The sequence below is a fragment of the Lygodium microphyllum genome, chromosome 15 (assembly GCF_053477565.2).
Source record: "Lygodium microphyllum isolate KBCC chromosome 15, Lygodium_microphyllum_v1.1.10, whole genome shotgun sequence".
Classification (NCBI taxonomy): Eukaryota; Viridiplantae; Streptophyta; class Polypodiopsida; order Schizaeales; family Lygodiaceae; genus Lygodium; species Lygodium microphyllum.
Window position 1 is genome coordinate 91,446,903 of NC_141149.1, and position 17,360 is coordinate 91,464,262.

Below are 17,360 nucleotides of genomic sequence, written 5' to 3' on the forward strand. Positions count from 1 at the left end.
AGGTTATGGTGCAAATACATTGCCAGTACACATGCTTACATAGGTTAGACTTGGTTAGAAGTAGACTCCATGGGTTCTTCTATTAATGAAGGTTGATCAAGCAAGGGATTATGAACTAATGAAGGTAGGAAGAATTATCATTGTTGAGGGAAAAGGGAGTTGTTTAAGAAAATCATAGGAAAATTCAAAAGGTAGTATGGATAAAAGTTGGAGTTCAACCAAATCAACTCTTGAAGAATACAGTTCTCCAATAGATCAACCACATGTGGTAGTTGAGGTTGTTGGTCTCTTATGTTGTTCAACAAGATCATTATTAGGAAAATTTGAAATGTAGAATGGATAAAAGTTGGAGTCCAACAAAATCAACTCTTGAAGAATATGGTTCTCCATTTGATCAACCACATGTGAGAGTTAAGGTTGTTGGTTTTTTCATTTTTTCATTTTTTTCTTCCCTTTTTCTAATAATAATAGTGTTATAGAACCCGTCTTACAACCTACAAAATTGGAAGTAGATGTATTTGAGATTAATATGTTGATTCAAAATAGTAGACCTGGCTCTTAGAATGGAACTATGCACTAGAGTGCTCCTAATGAAGATTGAGCCGTGATATTCAAAACATAATGAAGATTGACCCCTAAGTGTAGTGCAATGCTTGTGAGTGTATATCTCTTTCTCTTTTTTTTCTTTTTTCTTTCTTTCTACTTTTTGAATAATAATAGTGCTATATAACTAGGCTTGCAACCTACAAAGTTGGAAATAGATGTATGTGATATCAAATTATAGGCTAATTCAAAATAGTAGACCTAGCTCTCAAAATGGAACTATGCACTAGATGCTCCTAATGAAGATTGAGCCTTGTTATTTAAAACATAATGCCTTGTTATTGTTTAAGTTGTTGAATAAGAATTGTACTATTGATAAAGACTGGTATACTTGTTGGTGAAGCGATTGCGACTTCTCATTAAGAAGTAGATGAGCATTAGATGTTGTAGTCAAGATATATCTTTGTTAAAGAAATTAGGCTTTGAATTTGATTATTCTTGTCAGTCTTTGAATATCCTTGAGGCTTTAGAGTAATCTTCAACTTGATGTTTGTGTAGCTTAGAATCTTCAAGGAAAACTTGGATTTCTAGTGTTGTCTTCAAGTCTTGAGTTTGCATTACTTTTCCACTTGTTGTTGTCATGCATTCACTTAGTCAAACAAACTTGGAGAGTATTATGCAATATTTTTTGATCCCAAAGATAAAAAGAAATAATGAAAGCTTTGTTTTTTTTATACAATCATACCTATACTATTGCGAGCTTATATCTCGTATCTTGTGGGTTTCCCTTGCACAAGATGTAGCATTTTTCTAAAAATTGAAGGGGTTTTGACTCATGTTGGTGTGAAACTTTGAGCAAAAGAATAAACATTACACACAAAGCTAGTTCGATTAGTTATATACAAAAGTTAACATATTACAGGTTCAACAATCCACTAATTATAGAAATTTGGATTTTGCTCAAGAAAAGCATCCAAGTCAATCAGTTTGATAGTCAATCCACAAAGGTAAGTAGTTAAATTGCAAAGCAAGGAAGGCCTTCCAAAGTGAGTAGCTAAATGTAATTCCTCTTCACAATCTTATCAATCAATGGGTGATATTGCAACATTGGTGGTAAATCCAAAGTATGAGTAAGGATGATAGATCAAAGCGAAGTGGTCTCATAGTAAGTTGGGTTGATTGAAGGGTATTGATTACATATCACTATTGAGCCATTGTCATGAGGCGACTGCCAACACAAGAAAGTGCAAAGCAATGGAAATATCAAAATTGAAAAAATGGGCTCCAGCAGGAGTTGCATTTTTGCTCAAGCTCATCAATTGTTGAATGGTCTTTACTTTTTGTTAGAGAAGTGTAGGAGGTAATAAGTTGGCATGGTTGCAATTGCTTTTGAGTAAAGGTTTGGGAGAACTTTGCGTGGATAACAATGCGTTTGCAAAAGAGACGCTCATTCTTCTCCCAAGTGAGATGCTACTTTAAAGCAAGTTGAACAATGTTAGCATTGACAAGACCTATATTGGTCATAGCAATAGTTTGGGAAAAGTACTAAAAGTGGAGTCCAATTGGAGCAACCACTTTATTTTAAGAGAATTATCCTTGTTGTCCAAATTAGGAGCCATGTTACGAGAATTAGGCACAATGGAATTGATTTGTATGCGAGTCTAAGAAATGTCCTCTAAAGCGTTTTGGGGTTATATCTACTTAGGTTTGTCTAATTGGTGGGTTGGGCTAGAAGGGATTGCAATAGCTTCTGGCTTAGGATATGGGGTCTTAAGCATACTACTCTTTGCTACTATGTATCTTGTTAGTTGAAATTTCTAGTAAATCACTCTATTGTGCATCATTGGATGAAGCTATGAGTTGTGTAGGAGTGGAAGTAGAGGACACACTAGGTTCAATGTCACTCAACCTTGGAATAAAACTTTCAAATAAGGTAGGATTGTAATGGAGTGGAAAGACATATCTACTTACGTCCAATACCATGTTTCCTTGTCTCAATCTAGTAGCTTTGTTTGGTATCATGTGCTTATTGCATGGTGTGCGGATCAGCTCGAAAAAAGCTTGCATGCATTGACATGCTTATTGCATGGCGTGCGGATCAAATGGAAAAGAGCTTGCATGCAAATCAACCTGTTCACGCCAAATCTGCGGTGGGGAACCTAAAAGCATGGTATACGTTGCTTTTCAGGCCTGCTGCTGCGTCTTCTTCTTCTCCTCTCTCTCTCGTAGCCTCCTTTGTCCCTCTCTTCATACCTGCACAGCGCTCCCCCCCCCCTCTCTCTCTCTCTCTCTCTCTCTCTCTCTCTGCACAGCTCGTGCGTTGGGCCGGGGATGATTTAAAAAGTAGAAAAGAAATCAGGAAAAAGACAGGTAACTTCCGCTCTGGCGCTTAAGAGAAGACGAAATACCACCTGCCAAGATACGAGCCTGCTCGCACGTTCTGTCTGAACTCTGTGACGATGGACTCGCGGCTTCAGGGTGAGCTGAATACAAGAAGGCCCAGTCCGGAGCTCCAAGCTTCCATCTTCAGTCTTCTCACTTGGCAATGGGTTCATCCGCTGATTGCAACTGGAAATCGCAAGGGACATCTTGAGGTATGGACAGTGGTTGTTCCACAGAAAAATGTTTTTGACGTGGAGCTGTAAATGGTTTCGTTACCGGGAATGAAATGATCCATCTCATTACACGTCCAAGATAGCTTATAAGCCTAAGAACATCGTGAATTACCACAACATCATGAGCTTCTGTGAGGTAGGGCCGCCTGGGCTGGGGTGCAGGCCCCCAACGACACATAGCTAGGTATGCAATGCCTCTCGGGAAGAAGCTCATGATGTTGAACACTATAGGGAAAAACGAGGGAAAGGAAATCTTCTTGTGAAAGTATTTTTCCAATTTTATAACTCTAGCAATATAATAATGAAATCCATGGCATTATTATTACTTTCCCAAGGTTGAGAAAGCATTGCAACTGGTTGCAACAAAGTTAGAGCTTTCTGTCTTCATGTTTTGACATACTATGCATTCTTAAACAAAGGCTTCAGTATTCAAGAAAAACAAGGCCACAAGAATGTTCTTGCTAGAATTTCTGCATAACAAATGGTCTCTTCATGAAAGAATTGCATGATCTTCTTCCATTACCTTCTTCCAAAGTCATTGGCAATACAAAACTGCTTTTGCTTTACAGAATATTCTTCCTGAACTGAATAAGGTGCTGCTCTTTCTAGTATCGTCGCGTCACTATGGCCAACTACAAGTGGCAGAATTATTTAGTAAGAATAGAACAACAAGCTCTTCATCATTTGCTAAACAATCATAGGGCATGTAACTGAGAGAGTTATAGTAACGACAACTTTCTTTCTAAGTTCGTCTTTGAGATTGAGTATATGGTGTGAGCGGTAGGTGGTGACAGCTATAGTAACGATAGTTTTCTTTCCTAGTTCATCTTTGAGACCAAGTATGTAGTGAGAGCGGTAGGTGAATTGAGGAGGACTAATCCATTGATGGTAGTGTCCTCCTCCTCAATTGGCAATGTTCTGCTTTCTGATTGGCAAGGAGGACTAATCCATCGATGGCGGTTATGGCAATGAAGGAGCTCTATGACAGAATCCATGTCTTTATTCAAACTTGCATAATTATTAGCGAGGTCTATGGTCAAACACTAACCTTTGTACTGCAGAGATGGTTGGGTGTATTATTGTGCCCATTTGTGTATCCAAATTTAGGATGTCCATCATGCGTTCTTGGGGAGAGGGGCTAATCTTGTCACTTCTTCTAGCCATTGATGAAGTTAGCATCGTTTGCCAATGCTAGGCTCGCTAGCCATTTAAATTGGAGATGCAGAAAGTAGCGAGCAAGTTGAGCACACAAAAGATAGTGAGTAATATGGACAACCATGGCGAAGATGGACACAATGAAAATGGAGGCAGAGAGTGTTAGTATTTCTTGTATTCATGCCATTCATCTCCTAGTTGAGAGCTCTGTCTAGAGTACGACACCTTTTGGTTGAGAGCTGTCAAGAGTATGACAAAGACGGAGGAGCTCTAGCACCTTGCACGCATTTACATTTTGGTTTTCAGCTTGGTCATTTAATCTCCAAGAGTGTTTAAATTCGTAGTGACTGAGTGCATTGCAGTTTGTGTCATAGCTATGCAATAGCTTTCGTCTTGGTTGGACAGGTTGATTACCACTGGAGCAGCAGGTTGGCCTGATTTTCTACTATCCTTAGCAGCTAATCAGCCAATTTTTGAGTTCTCAGCTATATATAGCTGATGCCCATTGACTGCCCACACAATCAACATTCATCACCTATAGTCTCCTGTTCTAAGCTGGCTTTCCATTGTCCATTGTGGCATCCTCATTGACACACACTAGCAACATGTTGGGGCTGACTCCTTGGCAGATTTGGTGTGTTTAGTCACAGCTAGGAAGTGTGACTGTTTTGTTTTCACATCTTGATGGGAAGTAGTAACTATCAAGTCAATGGGTTTGATATTGGTAGCAATTGAGGGCAACTACTATTTTAGATCTTGGGTTTGTTTGGGAGGATTCTTGGGCTTAAGGGGTTCATGTGTATCTCTGGTCTCTTGTGGGCATGTCTTTAAGGATAGTGGTTTTTCCCTTTTAGAGTCTCTTTTAAGGGTTCCTTTAGGAGGTGTGGACTCTTGGCCTAGATGTTTAGGCTTATTGCTCTTTTCTCCTCTATCATTATGAGGGAAGGTCATGGAAAATGCAGTCTTGTGTTCAGCCTTCTTTTTCAAATTAGTGCAATTTTGCTCCTTCACTATTTGTATTCATCTTGTCTCTCTTCCCGTGTGTGTGTGTGTGTGTGTGTGTGTGTGATTCTCTTTTGTTGCATGCTCTCACATGGTATCATTGCCAAATGAGAGGAGCTGAAGCAGCCCCCAAGGAGGAGACTACATCTAATTGCTGTTTTAACGTCTGATTTGCTGCATTTACAGATTCCTACATTAGGTTGACATCATAATGCAACCTTTCCGATGACAAATTTGACCTCTTGACCCCAAGGACCCTTAATAAACTTTTCTATTGTCACGAGGACATGTATTTTAAATGCTTAGCTTTGGCATTTTTAAGTTATGCACATGTTATGTGCACATGTGACGTGCAAGTTAGTTAAGTTAATGGTGATGGCCTATTGTATAAAGTTATGTTCGACATGTATTTGTGGGTTCTTGGTGTCAATTTGGGTCTAGGCCATTAATTGGGCCATTAAAACGTCTAGTGGTGACATTAGGGACTAGGCATGAGTTAATAATTTAATGCTAGTCTAGGGCCAATTAATATTGGGACAATTAAATGTTACACAGGTATTAGCATATTAAATGTGAATGGGCACTCACTAGTTCTTGGGCCATGGGTCAAATGGATGATTAGTTAATTTTCAAATAATAAATGATGAAAATTCATTAATTAATGCTGGAAATTACAATTAGAAGGTTGCCAAGTTGCAAAAGAGATTTCTACTTGTCAAAGCTACCCATGTGAGATGAGAGAAGACTGCTTAGGGGTTGGGTCATTCCAACATTCAGGGGCTGAGGGGCGAAGGAGGAGCTGTTGGATGAGCTCTAAGATAGTTGACAGCTGATCCTGCAACAGTGCGACAGGACAGGGGCAACAGTTTTCCTTCTTCACCTCACTAAGAGGCATCAATAGAATAGGAGGGCTGGCCCGCTGCATTGGGCTTTTACCCCTACTTTTGAAGTTGTTGGCACCATCAGAGCAAGTGTTTAAAAGATACTCCTTTTAGCTGATTTTCTCTCATCCTTTGATATTCCCTCAGAAATTCTTAGCATATTCTAGCCATTGGTGAAGAGCAATTGAAGAAATTGCTGTTGAAACCCTAATTTTCAGCAGCCATTAGGGTTTTCACAGCCACTTGGGATTGGTGCCTAGTTACTAAAGACCCCATACTTGGTGTAACAGCAAAAGGCAAGGAATTTACAGTTGATCTGAGTAGTCTGTTCTCAATTTATTGTGGCCCACATGCTAGAGATTGAAGACCCAAATTGTGCCCAAATTGTAGTACAATGAAGGGGCAAATTGATTCTATTAGGTATTGGTCACTTTCGACAGCCCATTGTATTGAGAATTAAAGGAGATCGGCCCATGTCTCAGTATACTTCAATCTTCTAGTAATACAAGATAAATAAATACCGCAAGAAGCACCAGTTGTTGGGGCCAATCCAGTGTCGGTTATCCAAGATTAAGTGGCAATGTGTGCATTTTCAGATTTCTGTATTTTTTGTTTGCTGTAATTTGTGATAAGTCAGGTCATCCACCACCCTTGCCAAGAAGGAAGACTAGTTTCATGGTTCCATTCCTGGAATACATCAATTCCCAAGCACTTGTGTGCAAGTCAGTGAAGTTGCATATTTCTGAAATTGAGATCAGCTGAGTGCCTTATAGCAAGCATGTCATCATACAATGGTTGAAATTATGATGATGCTTCACCATCTGAAGGTACACAAAGCAATAGAGAAAATGCAATGCGTAACCTTGGAACATGCTTCGGCCCATGTCTCAGTATACTTCAATCTTCTAGTAATACAAGATAAAGAAATACCGCAAGAAGCACCAGTTGTTGGGGCCAATCCAGTGTCGGTTATCCAAGATTAAGTGGCAATGTGTGCATTTTCAGATTTCTGTATTTTTTGTTTGCTGTAATTTGTGATAAATCAGGTCATCCACCACTTTATTATTATTATTTTTTTTGCAAATAAAATGTGGCTGATTATATTACTCAAAGAAACTGATTACAACGGAGTCCTTATGCTCAATAGACTAGCTGGAGCTGATGCAGAAATACAAATACATCATGAATACAAGCCTCTCAAGGCAGTCTGGAGGGAATGGGGGCAAGAAGCCATGGAGCCCCTGGTATATCGCCATCTGGGGCTGCCTACCTGCATCACGAAAAACAGGTCCTGGCCGCCCCAGGTATGCATGAAGTGACCACGGAGCTCTTGACGAGCCCTGGGCTCGCTCTGCACTTGATCCCAACGGCCGCGGAGGGACTGGATGATGGAGGTCTAGAGCTCAGCTAGGGTTGCCTGTGCTGAAAGTCTCTCTCTGCCGAAAGTCTCCTGACACTGTGCCTTCCAGATATGCCATCTAGGAAGACTCCCTATGATCTCCCATACCTCAGAGCGGTCTGCTGTGGGCTCCAGTACCTGGCGGATGGGCAGAGCCTCCAAACTGACCAGTGCGTACGACCCTGCCTCAATGATGAATATCGTGTCCTGTATCCTGGCCTCATACAAAGGTGAAGGCCTTGGCTGACTGCTTGCTAGCAGAAAGCTCCCCATGAGATACATCCAAGGCTGGGTGCTGTACGGCGGAGGATGCAGCATGCTCCTCTCCACACGAGCTGCGCCTCCTCACATGACTAAAGGCAGTGCTTTGGGGTTTCCAGAGGCTGCTGTGTGCAACGCTTACAACCTCCCTACTTCTTCATCTGGGCAAGCCAACTTCCCACCGCCAAGCCTCCATGTGCCACCAGCCATAAGAAATACGATACCCTCCTTGGCGTCCAGCTATCCCATAGGCAGTGCCAGAAGGTCCGTCGGAACGGCTCTGTGATGCTTTGCTCCGCCCAGTGTCTACTACGTGATGGCGCCCAATTCATATCCTCCTGTATCAGTACGTGTTTGCCAATCCTGGCAGTGTACTCTAGGAACCTTGGTGGCTTCATGGCGACTGTAGTGGTCGGCCATAGCCACTCTCCTGGATCCCACTCCAGCTCATCAAGTGGTCTGCCTTCCCAGATCCAAAGGCTCCACTCCATGAGCTCCTTCCAGAAAACATAGGGGTCCAATCGCCATGTCTTCCCTTGAAGGCGCACCACCCGAATTCTCCTCCATGAAAGGGCAGCTATCCCCTCATCCTGCTGCCCTTTGTCAAGGGCCAGACGCCCCCCTTCCTGAACGGTGAAGAAAGTCCCTTGCGGGGCGCCGCCAACTCTACCTCCTACCTATAGGGGGATGCCTGTTGGTGAAAACCTGGCGGCCCATACCTCCTCAGGCTCTATCGGCACTTGTATCGGGGGAGCAAGCCACTCCGGATGAAACCAACCTTCCTTCTTGGAATGGGTGGTGATAACCTGATTTAAGAGTTAATTACAGTAATAAATAAATGCACATAAAATGAAATACACACTTTACCATAACATTCTTGGACAGTAGGAACCTTGTGCCTTCCTTCTTGGAATGGGTGGTGATAACCTAATTCAAGAGTTAATTACAACAATAAATAAATGCACATAAAATGAAATACACACTTTACCATAACATTCTTGGACACTAGGCACCTTGTTGGCCCCAAAATTGGCGCCCCTTGCGGTATTTCTTTAGCTTTCATTCAATTGGAAGGAGTACAACTTGAGATTCTTCAATCTCCTCCTTCTAACCAATTGCTCTTGCTGTCATAAATGTCTAGCAAGCCTTTTGGGTCATTTGCCCCTTGTTTCACCCAGGACTTCTTCTACAATTTGACCCTTGGTTGGCCAAATGCTGCCCCAAATCAATTCGGGAAGGGCTGGCTCTTGAAATCCCTTGGTAATCTTCAATTATCAGCTACTGATTTCAGTCCCTTGAGCCTTCAATCTTTGGCATGGATCCCAAGGTGGCTGCTAAACCCTAATCTCTGCTGTGAATTAGGGTTTATTGCAGAAATTACAGATCAGCCCACAAAAAATGATTGAGATCTCCTCTGATGGCTGAGAATTGTTGAGAATGGTTGAGCATAGGCTGAAGGAGATGAGAAAATGTTGTAGAGAGAAAATTTTGAGATTTGTCGTGAAGACCTGATCAAAATCAGTTTTGCTGCCCTGCTATACCAGCCCCAAATGGATGCACCAACAACAATAGGAGCATCAGAGACTGTGATCTTTAGGAGAAAGTGCATCAGCAGCAATTGTCAGCTTCCCAAGGTCAAGAATATGCAATCTCCATCACGAAAATGGTCTCCAATGGCTGGGAATTGGCCCCAAAAGTTGGCAGCAACAGTCCGATACCTCTTTCCAACAGCTCCAAAATGAAAAAACGAGATTTTCCTCTCCCTTCAGCCCTATTTAGCCTTTTCCCCACTTGCATGGGAAAGTTTTGTCGAGTGGCAGCTTTCTTAATCCATTTTCAGCAATTTCCAGCAATTTAATTAATTTTCAGAATTAATTAAATTCAGCCCTTAATCCATGCCCAGAAAATTGACCTTGCCCATCCAAAAATTGATTGGCTAGGCCATTTGCAACCCAAAGTGGTCCCATGCATTAATTGACCCTTGGACAAGCATTAATCCATTAATTAATGCCTAGTCCCTAGTGTCACCACTGACACTTAATGACTAATTAATGGTCCTAGGGGCAAACTGACACCAAAATTCACCTAGAATCTAACAAGTGTAACTTGTTACAACTTTTGCCTTTGACACCCATCTTTTTCACAGGGTCCTTTGGTCTTCAACTGTGAGAAAGTAGCTTGCACCTCACATGTGCATCTTTTAATTGCACATTTGATTAATCCTTTGATCAAATGTCAATTAAAGCATCAAATTTTTACGTCCTCGTGACACCGGAGGTATTGCTGCATCTATCTCCCTTTGCCTCAACTCCACTCCTCTTTGGCAGCCTGAAACTCGCTGCAGCACCTCCTTGTCCGCCATCCTGTACACCTCCCACCATATCCTGATGGTACGAGCTGGGCCGGCCTCCCAACCAGCCCAATGGATGTGGGGGCGCTCGCCAATCTGTGCCCCTTCTCGATCTTTGACCTGGGGGTTCCAGATTACCGGCTGATGGTCTATCTCCTCCTAGTAGCCTGGGGGGCTTTGGATTAGGGCCTTATAGAGGCCCTGCCACACACGGAGTAAGCTACGTAGGAAAGGTGATTTGGGGGGGGGGGGGGGGTTGATTTGGGCTGAGTAAGCCTCGGTCCACAATCTTGAAGACCCTCCTGCAATAGGACCTTCCAGGTTTGCCCTCTCGGTGTGAGGCCACGGACAACTAGCTTGCCCAAGAGGACCATACTCTGAAACTCTGGGTCTATGATCCCAAGCCCTCCCTCTGACCGATGCTGTATGATGGTCGCCCACGCCACCTTGGCCCGGAGTCCCTGGAGCTGTCTGACCCAGACCAAAGGAAGTTCCCCACTAGGTGGCGAAGCTGCACTATGCAGGATGAGGAGAAGCACCAACACGAGGCGATGTACGAGGTCGTCGCTAGGAGGACCTGGTTAACCACCAGAGCTCGGCTGGCTAGTGAGAGGCGAGCCGTGCTCCAGTAAGTTAGCTTCCTCCGAATAGAATCGAGGACTGGAAGAAACTGCTGGGCGGGAGTGATGTTGAGTCCCACTTGGAACCCTAGGTACCGGACGGTCTGCCCTCTGGTCACCCATCTAAATCCTAGGTGGATGCCCCACTCCGTCCTAGAGTTCGGGCCTGTGAGGAAACCAACCGACTTTCGCCAGTTGATTTTCGCTCCCGGTGCGGAATAGAACACCTCAAGAGCCAGCCTCTCTCTCTCCAACATTAACTCGTCGTCCTCTATGTAGAGTGTTGTATCATCTACATACTCTGAGTCTAGAAACTCAGTCTCCTCTCTCACGGGAAGTCGGAAGCCGCGTAATCCGCTCACACGGACCTGAGGAAGTGATACATCACCTCTCCAAAGAGTAGCAACAAGTACGGGGCCAGGGGGCAGCCCTGCCGGACCGATCTCTCCAACCGAAACTCCTCCCCTCGCCTACCACCTATGAGAACCCTGTTGGTGGTCGATCTGTAAAGTGAGGTGACCCCGTGAATCCAAGCCTGGGGGAAACCCAACCTCACCATGGTGCCCTCTAGGAAATCCTAGTCCACCTTATCATAAGCTTTCTCGAAATCCAAGAGTATTACGGCTAGTCTCTGCCCACTATGCTGAGCCCACTCTGTCGCCTCAAAGAAGGTGAATACATTGACTAGGATACTCCTATCCTCGACGAAGCCTGTTTGTGTGTCATGGATGATGTTTGGAAGCACGGGGCATAGTCGCCTACCAATCATCTTTGCCAGTGCCTTATAGGCCACTGACAATAAGGTGATCGGTCTCCACTGGGAAAGCTCCAATCGGTCTCCCCCTTTGGGAAGAAGACTAATAAGACCTGCCGAAATGCTCCCTGGCATCTGTCCTAAAGTGAAGATCTCTTGGAAGGCCATCAGTAGGGGGTCCTTTACCACTTCCCAGTAGGTAGTAAAGAAGGCCTTAGAGAGGCCATTCTCTCCTGGGCATTTCTGCCCGTTCTGTGTATGGAAAGCCTACTCTAGTTTCTTATTTGTGAAGGGGGACTAGGAGGGGGTGTCTTATCTCCTTTGTGACAAGGGACGGGATGTGATCCCAGACCTGCTGCCTACATCGCTGTTCTCTAGCTGAGGCTGTCTCCTGTTGGAAAAGGCGTCAGTAGTAATCAATGGCAATCTCCATCACCTCGTTTGGGCTTGAATGAGTCCTCCCATACTGATCTCGAAGGTTGCGTATCTGCACTCCTAAGATGCGAGGTTGGTGCACTTGGAAAAACTCCTTGCACATCGTGTCCCCCTTCCGCACCCAAAAAGCTGCTGAGGTGCAGAAAGAGAACTCCGAGTGCTTGTCCTCTAGGCCAGCAATGGCTACTCGCGCTCGCACCTGTGCATGGAGGGTGGGGTCCCTTGGTGCCTCCTGTAGTAATCTCTGCGTTGTTGCAAGGTCCTGCTGGAGCGCTCTCTCCTCCTCCCAGCTCTGCTGCCTCGCTTGTATGGCTGCCTCTTGGCAGATTCTGCTCGACTCGGCTAGGACCTCTGCAACCTCCTTTGCGATCCGGTCCCTCCTGCCCCACTCCCTAGTCCAGAGCTGCTCTATCTGCCTCCTCACCTCCTCCCTCCTATAGATCGAGTCAGGGATCCTACATGATCGAGTGTCTAGGGTAGATGCTAGGGGATCTAGTGTCAAGAGAATCGGGCAGTGATCAGACAACGTGGTGCTTGCCAACTGCCCAATCTGACCCCCAAGAGAGCCTCCCCACTCTCCCATGTAAAGCATGTCCAATCGCTCCAGTAGGACTCCACCTAGCCGCTTGTATCCCCAAGAGAAGTCCAGTGACCTCTCCCTCCTGTGGAAGGCAAGGTCTCTCCAGGCATCATGTGCACCTATTGCCAATAGAAGTACCTCCCATGCCTCTTGCTCCTCCCCGATCATGCCTTGATAGTTTCTGCCTTTGCCTTGCTGGTCCTTCAAAGCCTTTAGGTTGTTAAAGTCTCCTCCGACGATCCACGAGTCCACCTCTGGGAGTCCATCTGCGATCTCCACCGAGAACCTGCTGCATGTCCTAACCTCCGTAGGAGCATAGACGTTGAGGACTCCCAGGCAGGAGTCCCCAATATCCAGTCTGATCCACAGAACCCTCCTTGCCACTATTGTCCCGTGGTCTCGTATACAGGCGGTGAGACTCAAGCCAATAGAGGTGCATACATCTCCACTCCTGCCGTGGGCACCTATGGCGTGCTCCCAGTAAGTGTGTGAGCTGCCCGGGAGTACCTTCCCTACCCGCTGGGCCTGGGAGGGAGTGAGCTTGTGCTCTTGTAAAAGTAAAATGTCGATCCGTCTGGCAAGGGCAGGCTATAGCTCCTGCCGAACAATCAACTTCTTGGATCCACGTGCCCCACTGTAGTGGAGACTATTCACATTCCAAGATGCAAGGTGTAAGCTCATGGGGAAACCTGCGACTGACGGAACAAACATCTGTTCGGTGTGGAAGCTGCTAATGAGGATGAGAAACTATGGGGCATGTAGGTACGCTTTGCCGTAGGTCTGGGCGGCGAACTCCAGTCCCCCATGGTGGTCCTCGGCCGGACCATAGGGGTGATAGATGCTCCAGGTGGTACAATCAATGCATCTATCAGCCATGGTGAGAGTCGTGACTCTGTACATTGGTAGAAACCGGCCACCTGTGAGCGAGGAGCCACTCGATCACATCTCTCGAAGCCCTCCACTGTGGAGGGGCTCGAAAGATAATACTCAAGTGTGGGACCTCGGCACCAGCCCACCAGTTAATGTCCATCATGCTACGAGGCCATTGCTGTGCAAACAATGCTTGTCCTTCTCCCATCCACTGGGAGATGTGGTCGACCACTTGACTCTTCAACTCCTCCTCTATTTGTGTGGTCGTCCAATCCCTTGAGTGAGAGGATTGAAAGAAGAAAGAGTAGTTTGGTCCATTCGGTGGTGCTAGTAGATGGACTTTGCCCCTCCTTGACTTACGAACCATGAAGATCTCCAACTCTAGAGGTAGTGGAAACACTCCGCGCTCCGCAACTCTCAGGTAGGACCACAGGCCACTGCGGAAAAACTCCTGTGGCAATAGTTGTGCTTGTCTTGGGAAGGTGTGACGGGCGACAGGGGCAGATGAGCTGGTGGCTGTGTGGGAGGGGGAAGACTGCTGGTGCGAGGAGGATGTAGGCGTGTGTGGCTCATCACCTCTTGTGGGCCAAGGTTAGTGGGGGGAGCCTAGGAGGTGGTGGAGGGTGGGTGTGGGGACTGTGGGATCTCAGGTGGGGTAGTCTGTGGCGCGAGTGGTGGTTGTGGGAACATGCGGTCTTGCCGGGTGGTACGGCAGGGGGGGCTGCGGAGTGCTCTGCCGAGGGGGCGTCGCTCGCCCTTCTGCACCCTGCTGCCGAGGCTACGATTGAGGCGTTGGCTGTGGCCCCTCGTGCTGTCTCTCTCTCTGTCATCTCTAGACCCGTGTGAAGCTGTCGGCTTCCACGTGCGGGCCTGTCACCGGAGCTGCCTTGGCCCCGAAATACGTACAGTCTGTTGTGTGATGTCCACAGTCATGGCAATGCAGGAACTGCCCTGGTTGCCCAGTCACAATGACCTGCTGCCTAAAGGAGTGACCTCCAGCCTCAATCTCCAGGAACTTTGGTATGCTTTTGAGAGGAATGATACTTGGTTCCTTGTGCCTCGTCCCTCTCACAAGACCCAGTACCTTAGTGATGGTTCTTTGGACAAGCACAAGGCTTGCCTTGTTTGCTAAAGGTTTTACTCAGCACCCAGGCATTGACTTCCATGATACTTTTTCCCCCACTACTCGTATGGTGACTATTTGAGTTGTTCTTGCCTTGGCTGGCCTTAGGAGATGGCTTATCTATCAGTTGGATGTGAAGTTGGCCTTTCTCAATGGTGACTTGCAGAAGGAGATCTATGTTGAGCAGCCTCTTGGATTTGGATCCCCTGTTGGGAAAGTTTACAGGTTAAAGAAGGCCTTGTATAGCCTCAAGCAAGCTCTGCGTGCATGGAACGAGAAGATTAACTCGTTTCTTTAGTCAAAGTTGGAATATCAACTCTCAACAGCTGAATCTACAGCTTTATGTGCACATTTCCAAGGTTGGTCGTGTGTTATTTGTGTTGTATGTTGATGATTTGATTCTGACAGGGGATCATGCATAGAAGGTCCAAGAGACCAAGACAACTTTACATCAGACATTTGAGATGACGGATTTGGGGCTTCTTCATTTCTTCTTGGGTCACGAGATTTATCAATCTCAGAGGGGGATTTTCATCTCTCAGCAGAGATACATTCAGGAGCTCTTGGTGACTTTCGAGATGGAGACTTGTTGAACCATTTCTACTCCTATGGATCCGAACTGGAAGGCCACTTCACACTCTGATTCTCCCTTGATGGATGCTTCCCGCTATTGTTAGTTGATTGGATCCTTGATTTTGCTACTCAACACTCGTGTTGATCTTTGTTTTGCTGTGGGTCTTTTGACGAGGCTCATGAGTGAACCCAAACAGGTGCATTGGTAGACTTCCCTGAGGATTCTTCGGTATTTGAGGGGGACCTCTAACTTAGGGCTTTCGTATCCCGCCGGTATAGGATGCTTCAGATCTTATTCTTGTAGGTTGGAGCGACTCGGATTGGGTTGGCGATGTGGACCACCGGTGGTCTACTACAGGCTACTGTTTTACCTTGGGTATCGGGCCGCGTCTTCCACCACATGCGAGGTTGTGTGGCTTCGGAGATTATTGCAGGAGCTTGGCTGCCCCCAAACACGTCCTACTCTTTTGCGGTGTGACAATGGGAGTTGCATTGCCTTGGTACAGAATCTTGTATTCCATGCCCAGACGAAGCACATTGAGATCTAGTATCACTTCATTCGGGAGAAGCTTTTGGATGGGACTATTGCTGTGGAGTACTGTAAGACGGAGGATAATCTTGCAGATTTGTTCATGAAGGCGCTTCCCTAGGCTCTTCTTCGGAGACATTCCAGGTCCCAGCCTTTTGACTTGTCCAGGCTCTGAGAGGGGGTGTTAGAGAGTCATTTCTTGGACAGCAGTGTGTAGAGCCGTACAGCCAGAGTACCACATCAGCAGCGCACGATGCCACATCAGCAGTACGGACAGGTGCCACGTGGCACAGCTACAGTCGGGGCCAGTTTTTCTATGCAGTTGGCTGCATTAAATGCAGCAGCCGACCTGATTCTGCCTATTATTTTTGTGTTATTTTCTGCTATTTATAGCAGCTTGGTCCAGCACTTTGACATCTTGGATCTTGAGATCTGACAGAGACAGCCGGCTGTGACTGATGGCACGTGGGCTGACAGAGATCGAGGTCCTCAAGGCAGAGACACACATATATTTTCTCTGCACCTATGTATATTTTCTGCACTCCTAACAACATACTACAGTGCAAGTTTTCTGCGTTTCACTGTCTCCTTCTCTCTCTCTCTTCTCTCTGTGTTCTCTTTCTCTCAGTCTTTGTCCTACACTTCCGCATTGCTGCACTCTGACAGGGAGGGGGGAAACCATAGGGGGGATTGGGTAAGGGAGCAGAACAAGAACATGATTGTGCAACAAATGCCATAACACTTTTTCCCCTGAAATTATCTGACTGTGGCCCTTTCTGGGAACAACCATAGTTCTGCGGGAAAATCTAAGCACATATTTACTTTATAAAAAATGCTGCTGTATGGCAAATAAAAGACAGATGGTGGACATCCCATCAGGCACACATGATCCACTTACATGCACATCAGGTGCTGGCAAACTGAAGAGACACACTTGCATTCAGGTGCAATGTATGTGTGGGGTATCATCCAATTATGTGACTAACTGAAAACAGTAGGGCAGAAGCATTACTTTTAAATCATACTTCAAGAAACTCGCCTAAAAATAAAAAAGGGAGGTTCAAGGGACGAGGTTCTTGCTGTATACGCAAAGTTTGCTTGCTGTTTTCCTCTTCCTTTCATTATTCTCTCATCCTGTCAACGAGGACATGAAATTTGTGAAATGCTTTAATCTTGCTAGTAAGGGCGGGGGTGGGCGGCCAGGAGCAAGAGCAGGCGGAGCGGGAGTGGGCGGGACAGGAGCGGGCGGGGCGGGCAGGAGCGGGCGGGGCGGGCAGGAGTGGGCGGGGCGGGCAGGAGCAGGCATGGCAGGCACAAGCAGGCTACGGCTGGGAGCAGGTGGGGCGAGCGCCAGTTGGCGCAAGGGTACAGGCAAGGGCAGGGCAGCAGCCGTGACGCGACGAGCAGGGAGCTGTTTGTTGTTTATTTTCTTCTTCTTCTATTGGTTGCGGATGGATTTCATACTAACTCCTTGTAGATGAAGTTATTGGCTATGTGTTGCTTGCTCTCATGGAAGGGAAACAAGATGACTCCTCCAAGTTCAATAGAATGGCGTGTTAGGGCCTAGTTTCCATTCTAGATGCAACCCTATCAGCTCGTAGCATGCTCATGTATGTCTGCACAGCCACACATGTTTTTTGGGTCCATTGTGGATACCATAATCTGTGGAA

General features: G+C 46.0%; 1 protein-coding gene across 1 annotated transcript in view; it reads left to right on the forward strand.

Annotated features, from left to right (window-relative positions):
* The first annotated feature begins 2,850 nt into the window (after positions 1-2,850).
* The window catches only part of LOC148024757 (uncharacterized), a 257,074-nt gene continuing 242,564 nt past the window's right edge, over positions 2,851-17,360 (forward strand). The window contains exon 1 of the mRNA XM_087694408.1: positions 2,851-3,137. Within this exon, the coding sequence (XP_087550534.1) occupies positions 3,003-3,137 (135 nt within the window). The 5' untranslated portion in view covers positions 2,851-3,002. The remainder of the gene's footprint in view (positions 3,138-17,360) is intronic.